This window comes from Podarcis vaucheri (assembly GCF_965113315.1).
Source record: "Podarcis vaucheri genome assembly, chromosome: 4".
Classification (NCBI taxonomy): domain Eukaryota; kingdom Metazoa; phylum Chordata; class Lepidosauria; order Squamata; family Lacertidae; genus Podarcis; species Podarcis vaucheri.
The window spans coordinates 2948586-2965744 of NC_138762.1; the positions used below are offsets into that span (position 1 = coordinate 2948586).

The following is a 17159-nucleotide window of genomic DNA, read 5'->3' on the forward strand; positions in this document are numbered from 1 at the left end:
CACGCACTGATAGGGTTTCTCCCCTGTATGAATTCTTTGATGCCTAGTGAGAGAGGGGCTCCTACTGAAGCTCTTTCCACACTCCAAATTTTCACGTGGCTCCTCCTCTCTGGGGATTTTATCGTGGTCACCTTTGTTCTTGATTTCATCACAATCTGCAAAGGAGACAAAAAGGGATTAGAGCCTCAAGAACAAATGGAGAAGAAATTAAGGGAGTTCAGTGTGTGTTTCTTACCTTTGTTGTTTGTCAATAACCAACATATTTATTATCAGATTTTGTTGAGTTGTTGACTGCTGCTTTGTTTGCTATAGAGTAGTGGCCAAAATTGTGGAAGACTTTTGCAGAAAAGTGTATTTCAGAGGTTTGATGGCTCATAAAACTGCTTCTTTTGGAGTAATATCATACAATTATGTATCAACGGAAATTGTTCATTTACCCATATTCTATCTAATGTTATAGCCAAACAACCAGAAAAAGGAAGCACAACTTGCTTAGGTTGACTCTGTGTCTTTTTGTGGTTGGTTTTTTTGTGTTCTTGTAAAACATAATAAAATTATAGAAATGGCACAAAGAGTTGACTGGTCATCCAGAAAGCGATGTAAAATTGGACTGTTTAATGAACAATGCTACAGTTATGAAGAAACTGATGAAAGATTAGGAAAAACTTAACCAGAGCTGGCCATTATATATTTTTGAAGAGGTATCAGGAGACTCAGTCACTATAAAATTAGACCGGTAAAGGCAGGGAAAGGTGCACAAAGGCAAGTGACGATGGACGAGTGGAGAGACTGTCCCTACATGACAGAAGAAAATCATCTGGGTGTATACAAGATGACATGGCGCAATTTAATGTGAAGTTGAGTGCAAGGACTGGTCAAAATGTTATAATTCTAAGGAATAAGCCATTGTCATCTCACAAGCAAAGGTTGAAAAGATTAAACCCATGTTAACTGGACAGCAGAACAATGGAACAGTGTTATTTGGAGCAATGAGACCCAAATCTCCTTGCTTGGTAGTGATGGCATAACATACACGAGGAGAAGAATCAGATAAGATTTACATCCACTTGCATTACACCGACCATGAAACACTCAGATATTGTGTTGATCTGGGGTTGTATGGCAGCAAAAAGTGTGGGCAAAATTTACATCATTAATGGGGATGTAAATGCCCTAAAATGCATAAATGAAAGACTTGCGCGCAAACTGAAGCGTTCCTCAGGTGATCTTTTCCCAGATGCTGAAGCACATTGTCAGGGAACTGCCCTCGGTTCAGGAGGGAGAGAGGAAAAGCCGAATGGATTACAGAGAGCCTCCAGGGATCGTGGGAAGCAGCTCCTCTTCAAGGGAGGAGAATAAAGATGCCTCAAGTGGAGTGGCGCTGCAGGAGTCGGAAGAGGCAAGACAGTGCCAGGACAACTTGCGAAGATGATGCCTTCCTGGAACAGATGGCCAAGCATGCAAAAGGAAGGGAGATAGTAGTAATGGGGGAATTCAATTACCCGGATATTTGTTGGACATCAAACTCAGCCAAGAGCATAAGGTCAAACAGATTCCTCACTGGCCTTGCAGACAACTTCATTGTCCAGAAAGTGGGAGAAGCAACAAGAGGAACAGCCATTTTAGATCTGGTCCTAACCAATGTTGATGATCTGGTTAGTGGGGTAGAAGTGGATGGATCATTAGGCGCAAGTGATCATGCTCTTCTGAAGTTTACTATACAGCGGAAAGGAGCAGCCAAGCATACTAGGACTCAATTTCTTGACTTTAAGAAAGCCGACTTCATAAAACTTAGGGAAGTGCTGGGTGAGATCCCATGGACAACAATACTAAAAGGAAAGGGAGTTCATGATGGCTGGGAATTTGTTAAGAGGGAGATAGTAAAAGCACAACGTCAGGCAATACCAATGAGACGGAAACATGGAAGGTGCCTAAAGAAGCCAGGGTGGCTATCTAAAGAACTTTTAACTGAGTTAAGATTAAAAAAGGATGTGTACAAAAAATGGAAAAGGGGGGAAACCACCAAAGAGGAATTCAAACAAATAGCCAGCACGTGTAGACACAAAGTCAGAAAAGCTAAAGCACAGAATGAACTCAGGCTTGCTAGAGAGGTTAAAAGCAACAAAAAAGGCTTTTATGGGTATGTTAGTAGCAAAAGGAAGAACAAAGAAACAGTGGGGTCACTCAGAGGAGAAGATGGTGAAATGCAAACAGGGGACACAGAAAGGGCTGAACTCCTCAATGCCTTCTTTGCCTCAGTCTTCTCCGATAAAGAAAACAATGCCCGACCTGAAGAATTTGGAGCAAATGATTCAGCAAAGGAAATACAGCCCAGAATAACTAAGGAGATAGTACAAGAATATTTGGCTAGTTTAGATGTATTCAAGTCTCCAGGGCCAGATGAACTGCATCCAAGAATATTAAAAGAACTGGCAGATGTGATCTCAGAACCACTGGCAGTCATCTTTGAGAATTCCTGGAGAACAGGCGAAGTCCCGGCAGACTGGAGGAGGGCAAATGTTGTCCCTATTTTCAAAAAGGGGGAAAGAGAGGACCCAAATAATTACCGCCCAGTCAGTCTGACATCAATAGCAGGGAAGATTCTGGAGCAGATCATTAAGCAAACAGTCTGTGAGCACCTAGAAAGGAATGCTGTGATCACCAATAGTCAGCATGGATTTCTGAAAAATAGGTCATGTCAGACTAACCTGATCTCGTTTTTTGACAGAATTACAAGCCTGGTAGATGAAGGGAACGTAGTGGATGTAGCCTACCTTGATTTCAGCAAGGCATTTGACAAGGTGCCCCATGATATTCTTGTAAAGAAGCTGGTAAAATGTGGTCTTGACTCTGCTACCACTCAGTGGATTTGTAACTGGCTGACTGACCGAATCCAAAGGGTGCTCATCAATGGTTCCTCTTCATCCTGGAGAAGAGTGACTAGTGGGGTGCCACAGGGTTCTGTCTTGGGCCCGGTCTTATTCAACATCTTTATCAACGACTTGGATGATGGACTCAAGGGCATCCTGATCAAATTTGCAGATGACACCAAATTGGGAGGGGTGGCTAACACCCCAGAGGATAGGATCACACTTCAAAACGACCTTGACAGATTAGAGAACTGGGCAAAAACAAACAAGATGAATTTTAACAGGGAGAAATGTAAAGTATTGCACTTGGGCAAAAAAAATGAGAGGCACAAATACAAGATGGGGGACACCTGGCTTGAGAGCAGTACATGTGAAAAGGATCTAGGAGTCTTGGTTGACCACAAACTTGACATGAGCCAACAGTGTGACGCGGCAGCTAAAAAAGCCAATGCAATTCTGGGCTGCATCAATAGGAGTATAGCAGTGTTTCCCAACCTTTTTGGGGCAAAGGCACACTTGTTTCATGAAAAAAATCTCGAGGCACACCACCATTACAGCCCCGTGACGTCAGCGCGCAGCGTCACGCCGGGAGGGACATGAATTGCTAGCAAATTACATAATCACCTCCTTGAGGGCTGGCTCATCTTCTCCGAAGGCAGAACCCCATTAATTAACAGCACAGACTCACACCATAGCCAAGACGAGGGGGGAAAACCTCAGTCATGCACAGTCATGCACATGTGGGGGCTAAATGAGGACGAAGACCAGGCAGAGAGCAGGGTTCAAATCACCCCACCTGGCCAGGACAATCCCTGGGTGCTCCCTTGGGCCACTCGCCTGACCCACCTTGCAGGGCTGTTGTTGCGAGGATAACACGGGATAACACGGGGAGAACCACGCGCGCCCCTGGGAGCTCCTTGGAGGAGAAAGCGGGCGATGAATGCAATGCACGAAATATATGAGAGGCGACCAGGTTTTGCAGGTGAGGGGCCCCCGCCAGCCTCCGCTTCCAACACCCGGCGCAACGACGCCGAAGTTTCCCCCCGGGCTCGGCTCGGGGAGCAGCGCGGATGCAGCATTGCAAAAATAACACACACCCCCGACGCAGCCCTACCTGGGGGGCAGCCTCCGCCGCTCCGCCTCCGCGGGGATCCCCGGGCTCCATCCTGCCGCCTGATCTCCGCGGGGGCGCAGGCAGGCTGCGCGGGGTCTGCGCGGAAGAGCCCCTGCCCGCCCGGCCGCCGCCGCTGCGCTCATTCCATGGCCGGGAGAAGAGTGCTTCAAACAAAACGCCCGGCCCGCCAGGCCACGCTGGGAAACGTAGTTTGCGCACCCCGCGCGGGCGCGGAGCCCAAGGGCGAGGGGTCTACGGATCCCGGCAGCCCCCGCGCCGGGGACAGAGGGGGAGAGGCCGGGTGCAGGGATGGAGGGACGGGTGGGCGAGCGAGTGAGTGAGTGGTAGCCGCCAAGCCTTGGCCGAGAGCCAGGAAGGGCCTCCCCGGAGGAGGAGGAGGGAGGCGCAGAGCGGGAGGGAGGGAGGGAACCCCAGGGGTCATCTAGTGACGGCGCCCTAATCGAAAATTTCACTTTAAAAAAAAACTTTCAAATTTTTTAATTTTTCCCGCGGCACACCAGGCAACATCTCGCGGCACACTAGTGTGCCGCGGAACAGTGGTTGGGAAACACTGGAGTATAGCATCTAGATGAAGGGAAGTAATAGTGCCACTGTATTCTGCTCTGGTCAGACCACACCTGGAGTACTTATCTAGTTTTGGGCACCACAATTCAAGGAGGACACTGACAAACTGGAACGTGTCCAGAGGAGGGCAACCAAAATGGTCAAAGGCCTGGAAACGATGCCTTATGATGAACGGTTAAGGGAGCTGGGCATGTTTAGCCTGGAGAAGAGGAGGTTAAGGGGTGATATGATAGCCATGTTCAAATATATAAAAGGATGTCACATAGAGGAGGGAGAAAGGTTTTTTTCTGCTGCTCCAGAGAAGCGGACACGGAGCAATGGATCCAAACTACAAGAAAGAAGATTCCACCTAAACATTAGGAAGAACTTCCTGACAGTAAGAGCTGTTCGACAGTGGAATTTGCTGCCAAGGAGTGTGGTGGAGTCTCCTTCTTTGGAGGTCTTTAAGCAGAGGCTTGACAACCATATGTCAGGAGTGCTCTGATGGTGTTTCCTGCTTGGCAGGGGGTTGGACTCGATGGCCCTTGTGGTCTCTTCCAACTCTATGATTCTATGATTCTATTCTATGATTCTAACTTGCCTGGGCAAAGCGGGGAGGAGAGGGGTCCTCTGTTACCCACACCCTCCTTGCGCAGAAAGCATCTGCGCAGAGAGGGGAGGCGCAGACTGGGAGTCAAGAAGCTGCTTTGCTGGGGAAAGTTTAGGAACCGCCCACTCACGGATTCTGCCAACGACTGAGTCAGCCACGGAGAGTGGCACTCTGAACAGGTAAGGTTTATTTTGGCAGCAAAAGCAAGGCTTCACAGCTAAGCAGGGAGATATTTGCCTGCTTGCTCTCGAGCAACCCCTTGGAAACATTACACACACACACACACACATATATATATATTCTATTTTATACTTCAACAGGATTCCGCTCCATGTCATGTTGCTGCTGTGTGCAAAAGGTGCTTTCAATATAAAGATATTTCACTGCCGGAATGGCCTGGGAATAGCCCAAACTTTAACCCAATCAGAAATCTATGGAGCCGACTAAAGAAACTTGTTAGTCAGAAGCAACCCAGCAATAAAGTCCAATTAACAGAGGCAATAATTTAATCTTGGTTTCACTTTATTACAGCTGCAGTACTAAAAACTTGGTTCATATCATGGGAAGGCATTGTAAGGCCGTAATTAAAGCTAAAGGTTGCCAATGGTTAGGACTGCTGTTCTAATAAATACTCCTTCATAAAAGTTCTTTCATTACATTCTTCATTAGATTATCCTTCATTGATATATAATTTTATGGTATTACTCCACACAAAAGTGGTGTTATGAGCCATCAAACCTCAGAAATACACTTTTCACAAAAGGTTTCCACAATTTTGGCCACTAGGAGAAGTTCACTTTAAAGTTAATGTTCTACTTATATGGGATCAGACTATTATTTATGTTTCATGTTTATATATGTGTTGGAAGCCGCCCAGAGTGGCTTGGGCAACCCAGCCAAATGGGCAGGGTATAAATAAAAAATATTATTATTACTAGAGGGTTACATTGATTTAAGAGCAGTCCTGTTCTGGAAAAGATTAAGTTTGTAAACCATCTTCATCATCATCATCATCATCATCATCACTGCTACTACTACCTGAGATTCAATAAGTCTAGCTCTTCTCTGGGATGAATTTTGTTTGGCCCAACCATGGCATCCCCTCCATCTCCATTGTCAGTCATTTCTTTCATAGAATCATAGAGTTGGAAGAGACCACAAGGGCCATCGAGTCCAACCCCCTGCCAAGCAGGAAACACCATCAGAGCACTCCTGACATATGGTTGTCAAGCCTCTGCTTAAAGACCTCCAAAGAAGGAGACTCCACCACACTCCTTGGCAGCAAATTCCACTGTCGAACAGCTCTTACTGTCAGGAAGTTCTTCCTAATGTTTTTGATCAACCCAAGACTGACAGGAGCAAATACAAAACCAGAAAACCTGAAGCTACGTATGTGGTGTCCGGTACGTTTCCACAGCTCTCTGGGATGAATTTTGTTTGGCCCAACCATAGCATCCCTTCCATCTCCATTGTCAGTCATTTCTTTGGTCAACACAAGACTGACAGGAGCAAAAACAAAAACAGAAAACCTGAAGCTCCACATTTCCTGGACTTGTAGCAGAGCAGCACAGCGAGTGCTGCTTGTGTGTGTGAGCTTGCAGAACTCAGAGTCCAATACACTGCTGTTCCTCTAAATTACAAAGCTTTATTGTATGTACAGCAAGATAAACCATCGGAAGATGCAGACGTTGCGTCTTCCATGTCTCAGCAGAAAACGAAAGTCAGAAAGAACGAAGAAACAGCTTTCCTGGATGTTGAGAAAGCTCCTCCCCAGATGCAGGACACTCTGGGCTGTTAACCCTGTAAGCTCTAAAGCTCACAACTTATCTTTCCTAACAATTCTGAAGCTGACATTGAAGATGGCCTGGGCAGTTCAGACCAGCCTGATCGTGGTAGAAAAAGGAATAATTTGAGGAAGATTGTTCAAAGAAAAAACTGTAAGTTACTGTTTATTGTGGGGGTGTTAGGTTCCCAGGTGTTATAGGGGACGCTGTTGAGCTCTGTGAAAATATATGAGCTTGGTTCCATAGAGGTATGTTTTGAATTTCCAGGCTGATATGATGATTCCACAGGGAGCCTTACCAAGAGAGGCCACGATCCCATGAGTCTCCTCCATGACGTCCTTATGCAGAGCTCTCTGGATAGAATCCAGGTACGCCCACTCCTCGTCCGTGAAGCGAATGGCCACATCTTCAAAGCACACTGGGCCCTGAAAGAAAAAGGGAAATGTCCTCCTCTGAGACAGCAGAAATATGATCTGCTACACAATGTTCTGTTGGTTCCTTCCTGTTAATAGCAGTGTTGTTTCAATAGGATTGCTTTGCTGCACATTTTATTTATGGATGCTTATTTTATTCTGCCTTTTAATTATGGGTATCCGTCTTTATGCAAATAGGTGGAACTCCACCTTGTGTTTTCCAAGTCATTCTGCCTACACAAGCATTCCAGTTTCACCGATGGAAGGGATCCACTTTCTCCTCTCCTCGTGAGTTGTTCTGGGAAGGTTCCCTCCCAATGCCCTAGAGCCAAATTCAAGGGGTTCATGGGGGCATGGAGAGGGGGAGGGGAGGAATGGGGGGCAGGCTCCATTTTCCAGCGGATGGCGCTGGTTAGGTGAATCCATGCCACTATTTGTTCTCATTTGTCCACTTCTTAGAAACCGATTTTTGCATTCAGTGATCAGTCTAGAAATAAGATAAGCCTATTTTGGATGGTCATCTGTCTTGGATGATCTAGCAACGCAGGGGGTTGGACTTGATGACCCTTGGGGTCCCTTTCAACTCTAGGATTCCATGAAAACTGCAACTACAGATGAATCCTACTGGCGAAATTCAGAAGGCTGGTGTCAGAGTTCTATGGGTAGGAAATCACACAGTACACAACTGGAGTTTACACTTTCTTAGCAAGAACACGATATTCACAGACTTGGCTGAGTTTCGGGCCTCATGAGAACAGCAGCTCATTCCCAGAGGGTCTGTCAGTTTGCATAATCTAGCAGAGATTCCTGCAACGCAGGGGGTCTCCTGGCTCTGAGAGAAAATCAGGGAGGGTGGCTTCTGGCAGAAGGAGAGGGAGCCACCAATGGTTCCTCCTTCTCCTGACTCACCTCTGCCTCTTGACTTTCCTCTCCCTCTTGCCTCCTCCTTTTCTGCCTCTGATTCTGCACTGCATTCTGCCACAGAGTCTCCCAGCTCACTAAGCCCTGTTACCCCTTTAGCTTCTGACATCTCCTCTTCCCAGACTTCTCCCTCTGATAACTCATCCTTCTTCCACCTCAACTTCTTGGGCTCTGAGGCATCTTCCCTTCCTGGTTCCCCAGCTGCTTCCTCCCACCATTCCTCTGTGCCCAACCAGTCCATGATATTGCTCCATTCCTCGGCCTCTGTCCCCACAAGATAGCTTCCCCTGACCTGATCTGGTTCCACAGCCGCTGCTTCCCTTCTGCCCCCATGAAAAGGCGGATCAGGAGGTTTTGCTGGCATCATTCTGTCACCTGCAAGAGAAAAAATGTAAACAGGACGCCAGGAGTGCCTGCTTCTCTCACAGGGGAAAGAGGGCATCTCTAACTACAGATGGGCCTTTGAGAAAGCCTTACCTGCTGAAAGCATTTGGATGTTTGTGCCCATTTCATATGTTAGATGTGCAAAAACCCATCTCCCCTCCTCTGGAGCCTTGTTCCCAACTGTCTCCCCGCAAAAGAAGATGAAAAGAATATCAGTGTTTGTATAAAAAAAAAAAAAGGTTCTGTTGGCATAAAAGAGTCCATGAGAAGAGTATCCTTGCAGAGTACTGGTGTAGCTGCTCTGTGAGTCGCCTACTGTGGTCCTCTAGGACAGTGTTTCCCAACCGGTGTTCCGCGGCACACTAGTGTGCCGTGAGACACCGGCTGGTGTGCCGTGGGAGGGAGGCGGGCGAGTCGGGCGGCGAGAGGCGGCGGCGGCGAGGATCCGCGTCGAGCCGGGGGCGGCTCCGCGGTGGTGGTGCCGAGCGGCGGGGCAGCGCGCGCAAAAGGGAGGAGCGCGAGACAGCGGAGGAGGAGGAGGCCGGCATGTCCGGGCAGCAGCAGCAACAGCAGCAGCAGCAACTCCCGGCGACGGCTCCTCCTCCGCCCGCTATCGCCGCCACCACCACAACAGCCGCCGCCGCCTCAGCTGCCGCCGTCCCTCAGTCCCTCGCTCTGCTGCCTCCTCCCACCCCGGCAAGGGGAAGGGAAAAAACGTTCACTTTTGTGCGTCCCTCCCGGCGTGACGCTGCGCGCTGACGTCACGGGGCGGGGCTTTAATGGTGGTGTGCCGCGAGATTTTTTCCCGGTAAACAGGTGTGCCGTTGCCCAAAAACGTTTGGGAAACACTGCTCTAGGAGTTCAAACTGTTCCAGTAGCCGACGCTGAGTGCTTTCCTGATCCTCAGATCCTAGCTGCCCCAGCGTCACTGCAGACAGTTACAGCTTGCCACCAACTGGCTCCATACACCACCAGGACTCACCAGCTCCCTGCTCAGATGCTGTCAGTCGTTTTGCACTCTGCACAAGCTCAGAAACACTGTACCCATAACCTGTCAGTCTGTGTAAAAAAAAAAAATGTTCTGACCTCCCTTTGTTGCCTCAGCCTGGTCCTCGGACCCTTGTTGGCATAAAAGAGTCCACAAGAAGAGTATCCTTGCAGAGTACTTTCTGCTTTTATTCTTAAAAGCCTTTCTGCAAAAGCGACTGACCAACTGTACACAAAAGCGACTGACCAACTGTACACACTGTTGGTTTCTGCTTCCTCACTGAGCAGCGAATGTATGTCACAAGACATTGTTTTGCATTCCACACTCCAAGTTACTGTTGGATTCCCACAGGAATGGGAGACCGGATGTGACATACACTGGTTTGCTGTTTTTCACTGTTCTCTCGGTTTCTTTGTTAGAGAGACAGGTTGCTTCTCTGCTCTCACAGAGGCAAGATGCATGTTTGTATTCTCTCAGCATAGAGTGGAAATAAAGTTGAGAATGTGGCACATACTGCTTATCCTTCTGCTGTGTGGACTACTCTGCTTGGGCTCAAGATAAGAAAAGCCTGTATCAGCTTCAGATGGGCTGAAGCTGGTCAAAATCTCTCACACACACCAACACTACCAGCTTTCACCAACCAACCAACCCAAACCAAACTAACATTTCTCACTCTATATATACAACCCGGTGCAGGCCGCTGACTCATGCTGACCCAGCTTTTTAAGCATTAAAGAAACAGCTGCCAATTTTTAGCCGTGACAAAGAACCCTCAGATGAGTTGGAAAACCAACAGAATGAGACCAAACAGAGAAACACCACCTTCCTCCTTACCCATTGGCCTCTCTCTGGTGTCCAACGGAGGCCTCTCTGCCTCACAGGAATCCAGGTCCATTTCTGCAAAGAGATCCTTTCCCTGAGAAAGAAACAAGGATTCAAAACAGAGAATGGGGAGAAATATTAGTAAAAGAATGACAAAGACAAAAACATTCAAGGTATTACATCTCATTCCATGGATGCCTTCCCAAAAAACAGATGGGCCAACAGTAGAGCGTTATGGGATGTTCTCAATCCTGTTTGGAGCCCCTTGGGAGTATCCAGAGGAAAGTCTCTCTCACCTGCTTTTTCTCCTCTGCCTGACTCAGGAGGAAACCTTCGGCCAGGGCCACTGCCTGGGAACTGGTCTCTGCTCCGCATTCCCTCACCCAGCTCTCCATCTCCGGTGGAAGGACAGCCAGGAACTGCTCCAAGATCACCAGGTCCAGCATCTCAGCTTTCGTGTGCCTTTCTGGCTTCAGCCACTGACGGTCAAGGTGGTAGAGTCGGCTGCAAACCTCTCGGGGTCCTTTGGCCTCCTGGAAGCAGAACTGCCTCACCTGCTGGCTCTGCACCTCTGAGCGGAGGGTGTCCTCCTCACCCAGGATCTTCTGCACAAAATTTTCCCAGAACCCCCCACTGCTCCCAGTTTGGATGTCATGCCCTCTTCCTGTTCCAGGGCCAGCTGAGTCTTGCTCATCCATCTGTGCTCTCAGGAAGCCTGTGAGAGATCGGAAGGAACCTTTTGGTCTTCTGCCAAGTTCTGTCCGTCTTAATGAAAAGCTCTTGCAAATCCTACAAAGCAAATACATTGTTCTGTTACAGAATTTGTACAATATCAGGAGAAGAAAAAGGTTCCCTGAGCAAGCATGGATGAGTCTTGCTGGGAACCAGGGTAGGATTGCACCACAGCCCAGACCATTAGCTATCTTTTGGGGAGTAAAGAGGAGTAAAAAGAGAAGAAATACCGTATTTTTCGCCCTATAAGACCCACTTTTTCCCCTCCAAAAATGAAGGGGAAATGTGGGTGCGTCTTATGGGGTGAATGCAGGCTTTCGCTGAAGCCTGGAGAGCGAGAGGGGTCAGTGCGCACCAACCCCTCTCACTCTCCAGGCTTCGCGGATCTCTCAGCAAGCAGCGGGAACGTTCCCGCTGCTTGGGGAGAGTTGCCGGCATCCCGAAGCCTGCGCGCGCTGACCTCAGCGCTTCCAGGCTTCGCGGATCTCTTCCCAAGCAGCGGGAACGTTCCCGCTGCTTGGGGAGAGTTGCCGGCATCCCGAAGCCTACGCGCGCTGATCTCAGCGCGTCCAGGCTTCGCGGATCTCTCCTCAAGCAGCGGGAACGTTCCCGCTGCTTGGGGAGAGTTGCCGGCATCCCGAAACCTGCGCACGCTGACCTCAGCGCGTCCAGGCTTCGCGGACCTCTCCCCAAGCAGCGGGAACGCTCCCGCTGCTTGGGGAGAGTTGCCGGCATCCCGAAGCCTGCGCGCGCTGATCTCAGCGCGTCCAGGCTTCGCGGATCTCTCCTCAAGCAGCGGGAACGCTCCCGCTGCTTGGGGAGAGTTGCCGGCATCCCGAAGCCTGCGCACGCTGACCTCAGCGCGTCCAGGCTTCGCGGATCTCTCCCCAAGCAGCGGGAACGTTCCCGCTGCTTGGGGAGAGTTGCCGGCATCCCGAAGCCTGCGCACGCTGACCTCAGCGTGTCCAGGCTTCGCGGATCTCTCCCCAAGCAGCGGGAATGTTCCCGCTGCTTCGGGAGAGTTGCCGGCATCCCGAAACCTGCGCGCGCTGATCTCAGCGCGTCCAGGCTTCGCGGATCTCTCCTCAAGCAGTGGGAACCACCGCTGGGCTCCCACGGCTTGCAGAGAGCTGCCTGTTTGGGGGCTGGGGTCGGGGGAAGCTCGGGCTGCCCCCGCCCCGCGCCTGGGGGGGAAATAATTTTTTCCCTTTATTTCCCCCCAAAAAAACTAGGTGCGTCTTATGGGACGGTGCGTCCTATAGGGTGAAAAATACGGTATGTCTCTAGCCTTCTAGCAATGCAAAATGTGGAGGCAACTGAAGGGATTTCTGGGAGATGAATCAGCCTTGTTGCTCCTGCCTGCCAGTCAATGCATGAAGTCAGAACTGACAGACAAGGGAGTCATTTGTATCTTTTGTAAAATGGATGCTTGGCTCTAGTGGGGGTCCTCACCCGGGGGTCCTCAGGAGTTGTTCTCCCCCCACCCCCACTCCCCTGCTTCTGTCTCCTTTTCTTGCACTTGGTCTCTCTGCCGCTCTCCAGACAGACTCCTGGGGTGGGGTCCCTTTTTCTTTGCTCTGAGGGCCAGGTATGCACCAGGTCAACCTCCTGAGGGCCAAGTGGATGAGGCCAAAGAAATCTCCCTTGAAATTTAGGCGGGTAATTTATTATGATTATTCTGTTAGATAGCTTAACACACAGAGAGCCATTGATGCCAAGGTCCCTGGAGGCTCGGTGAGTAGCAGCGCCCATTTCCGGCTGGTTTTCCAGCAACAATCCCTTTGGGAGAGAGAGGATGTGGTCCTGGGATGCCCTGCTCTGGGTGCGAGGGGATTGCTGCAGTGGCCTCCGTGGGGAGCTGCCCTGGGAGACGACTGGGAAACTGGTCCCCAATGCAGCAGCCAGACTCTGGGCTGGGATCCCTCTCTTTATTCCTGGCCTTTCTCTCCCACCCTTTTTTTTTGGGGGGGGGCTAGTCCACCTCCTCGTCCAGCTTTGGAAAACCATTTGCAGGTGTTTCCTCTGTTGTGCAATGAGGCTGAGCGAATTCACACAGAGTTAAAGTCCCAGGGACTCCTTTGTTTGAAGAAGGGAGATCTTTTCTGAAAGGGGGGGGCGGAGGGTCAAATGAGTTTGGGATCCTCTGATCTGCAGGAAGGAGAGCGTGGCAGACCTGGCCCCTCCCTGGCAGGACCCTCTCCTCCCTGACTTGGGGTCCCCCCCCCCGCAGGAGCAGATCAGCCCCCCCCCGGCCCCCTCCCCTGCTGCACCCCTGGGACCCCCCCCCCGTCTCCCCACTGCACCCTCTGGGGGGAGAGAGAGGAGACTCACCAGATCCCAGGAGGGGAGAGCGAGGCAGCCCTTGCAGGAGAGACACAAAGCAACACCCCCCCCTTCCTAGCAGGAAAGGACTGGGGAGGGAGGGGCCTTGGCTCTGGAGGACCTGGCCCCCCCTTGCTTCCTGTCCTCTCTAGGAAGGCAGCTCAGTTCCCTTTAACCCTTGCCAAGCCGAGTCCCTCCAGCCCAGCCTTCTCTCGCTTGGCAGAACCTCATATTCTTATTATTTGTTATTTGGCTCCGCCAATGCCCAGATATCCTTTTGGAGCGCGAGGCTCTTGGCTGGACTCTGAGCATCTCCCTCCCTTGGCCAGAAACCAGAGGAAGAGCCTGCAGGGAAAAGGGCAGCTTTGCAGGAGGCAAGGAAGCTCCTCCTAGAATTCAGGAGTGGAGAGAGAGGAGGGGATCCCAGGGTCATCTAGTCCAACCCCCAGCAAGGCAGGAATCTCAGCTAAAGCATCCATGGCAGATGGCCGTCCGATCTCTGCTCAGAAACCTCCAAGGAAGGAGAGTCCCCCACCTCCCAAGGGAGACCTTTCCCTGCCCAACTGCTCTTAGATGTCCCTCAAGGCAGCGGGTCCTGAGTTCTAGCCCTGCTGAAACCATTGCACTGGCTGCCAAGGAGGAACCATGCGAAGTTCAAAATAAATAAATCCTATTCTCATCATAAATGAGTAATACTTGCCTGTGCATGCTTTTTATACTAATATACAAAAGTATGCCATTCCCTTGTCCAGAAATGCTTAATTGCTAATTCAATGGACTGAACATGGATGGTTGTTGTTATTATTATATTTAGGGAAGCTTTTAATGTTTGATGGACTATTGTATTTTAATATTTTGTTGGAAGCCGCCAAGAGTGGCTGGGGAAACCCAGCCCGATTGGTGGGGTATAAATAAATTATTATAATTAATTAATTAATTAATTAAATTGATCAGGTGACTGTTCTCCTTTCGAAAGAGGCAGGTGGAATCTCCACGGTTGCTAATAGCATAACATTGAAAGGCTAGTGAAATATGGGGAGCCCTAGAGCATCTGCTTGGCATGCAGAATGTCCCAGGATCAACCCCTGACATCTCCTGCAAGGGCTGGACGAAATCCCTGCCTGAAACTCTGGGGAGCTGCTGCCAGTCAGTGTAGGCCAGGAGTCCTCATCCAGCTCGCCAGGATCATGAATTTGGCCTGCACGGCCATTTCAGGACCCACCAAGTGTCCGAGGCTGAAAGCATCTCGCCGCCCGCTCAGTCAGTCCCTGCGCAGCACTGAGGTAAACGCTACCGGCGTGGTGGCAGCCCTACCAATGAAAGGCCAGGGGATTTCGCCCGGGGAAGTGAGGCGTTCCCAAAGTAAAGGAAGCATTGAACTCTGATTAATAAGAATACACACAGAGGCTTGAACCAGCAAGACTCTGGGAAGGGTGCATATAATAATCTCTGTCTGTGTCTCTCTCTGTCTACCCCTCGGCCCAGGTCGTTTTATTCACAAAAGAACTTTTACAGAGTGTTTATAAGAACCAATCAGATTTCTTCTGAGCATTTCAACAGACCCCACGTGGGGGAAAGTTAAACTACAAACACTAATTAAGCGTGCATATTTTTGGGGTAAATGAAAACTTAAAAGGAGTGCATTCAGCAACCCCAGGGACTCTGTGGTGGGGGCAGTGGGGGCCGCTTTGGCCCAGATTGGCCCCTGACTCCTAGACACTCTTTCCACCCACAGGACCTGCGATGTTACACCCTTTGGGAAAGTGGGGAGGAACAGAAACTAGCAGCCAACGGCATCCCTTCTCTGGTGGCCTTTGCCCGAAGGTTCCCCCATCTCACAGCAAGTAGCTCTCCCTCGTGGATTCAGTCCTTTCATCACTTCCCTCTCCCCAAGAGACTCCCAAGGCTACTCATCCTCTGCAGTAGATAACAGACCTGACTGAAAAGAACGGCTTCCTCTTCTGGTGACACCAGAGAATTCTAGAAGACATTCACCCTTTCCATAGCATTATGGATGCACGATTCCCACAGACAAGTTTCTTGGCAAGACAAGGGCCTTCTCTGGCCACTTGAGTGTCCTCCTCAGCATCTCCAAAGAAGGAGCTGGGTTGCAAGAACTGCAGCAAGGGGGGGGGGCAACCCAGGCTAATGGGGGGGGCTGTCTAGCTAGGAAAGCAAGACCCAGAGACAGTTGTGGGAGACCCAGAGACCGGCTTCCTCTGTGCCAGAGCCAAAACTGCGACAGATGGAGAAGCCTGACCTGCTGGGGGTGTCCATGCTGTGAGCCCCTCCATCCTACACTCTGGTTGAATTTGTGAGTAAATAAAACTATATGGACCTGGGACCCCTGGAGTCTCACTGCTCAGAGGTGGGGGTAGTTTGCAAATATGATCTCGTTTTTTGACAGAATTACAAGCCTGGTAGATGAAGGGAATGCAGTGGATGTAGCCTACCTTGATTTCAGCAAGGCATTTGACAAGGTGCCCCATGATATTCTTGTAAAGAAGCTGGTAAAATGCGGTCTTGACTATGCTACCACTCAGTGGATTTGTAACTGGCTGACTGACCGAACCCAGAGGGTGCTCATCAATGGTTCCTCTTCATCCTGGAGAAGAGTGACTAGTGGGGTGCCACAGGGTTCTGTCTTGGGCCCGGTCTTATTCAACATCTTTATCAACGACTTGGATGATGGACTCAAGGGCATCCTGATCAAATTTGCAGATGACACCAAACTGGGAGGGGTGGCTAACACCTCAGAGGACAGGATCACACTTCAAAATGACCTTGACAGATTAGAGAACTGGGCCAAAACAAACAAGATGAATTTTAACAGGGAGACATGTAAAGTATTGCACTTGGGCAAAAAAAATGAGAGGCACAAATACAAGATGGGTGACACCTGGCTTGAGAGCAGTACATGTAGAAAGGATCTAGGAGTCTTGGTTGACCACAAACTTGACATGAGCCAACAGTGTGACGCGGCAGCTAAAAAAGCCAATGCAATTCTGGGCTGCATCAATAGGAGTATAGCATCTAGATCAAGGGAAGTAATAGTGCCACTGTATTCTGCTCTGGTCAGACCTCACCTGGAGTACTGTGTCCAGTTCTGGGCACCAGAGTTCAAGAAGGACACTGACAAACTGGAACGTGTCCAGAGGAGGGCAACCAAAATGGTCAAAGGCCTGGAAACGATGCCTTATGAGGAACGGCTAAGGGAGCTGGGCATGTTTAGCCTGGAGAAGAGGAGGTTAAGGGGTGATATGATAGCCATGTTCAAATATATAAAAGGATGTCACATAGAGGAGGGAGAAAGGTTGTTTTCTGCTGCTCCAGAGAAGCGGATACGGAGCAATGGATCCAAACTACAAGAAAGAAGATTCCACCTAAACATTAGGAAGAACTTCCTGACAGTAAGAGCTGTTCGGCAGTGGAATTTGCTGCCAAGGAGTGTGGTGGAGTCTCCTTCTTTGGAGGTCTTTAAGCAGAGGCTTGACAACCATATGTCAGGAGTGCTCTGATGGTGTTTCCTGCTTGGCAGGGGGTTGGACTCGATGGCCCCTGTGGTCTCTTCCAACTCTATGATTCTATTATTCTATTCTATGATTCTATGCACACACACACACAATAATTTGTGC

The 17159-nt window shown here is 49.7% G+C and overlaps 3 protein-coding genes across 3 annotated transcripts in view; 1 reads left to right on the forward strand and 2 right to left on the reverse strand.

Annotated features, from left to right (window-relative positions):
- LOC309530282 (uncharacterized protein) overlaps positions 1-17159 on the forward strand; it is a 487095-nt gene that overhangs the window by 263162 nt on the left and 206774 nt on the right. The gene's annotated exons all lie outside the window — the stretch shown is intronic.
- The window catches only part of LOC309530302 (uncharacterized protein), a 218749-nt gene that overhangs the window by 149111 nt on the left and 52479 nt on the right, over positions 1-17159 (reverse strand). The window contains exons 2-4 of the mRNA XM_082219098.1: positions 10767-11259; positions 10483-10564; positions 8569-8651 (exon numbers count right to left, since the gene is read on the reverse strand). Coding sequence (XP_082075224.1) covers positions 8569-8651; positions 10483-10564; positions 10767-11168 — 567 coding nt within the window. The 5' untranslated portion in view covers positions 11169-11259. The remainder of the gene's footprint in view (positions 1-8568; positions 8652-10482; positions 10565-10766; positions 11260-17159) is intronic.
- The window catches only part of LOC309531548 (zinc finger protein 397-like), a gene marked incomplete at its 3' end in the record, with an annotated part of 156039 nt that overhangs the window by 17903 nt on the left and 120977 nt on the right, over positions 1-17159 (reverse strand). The gene's annotated exons all lie outside the window — the stretch shown is intronic.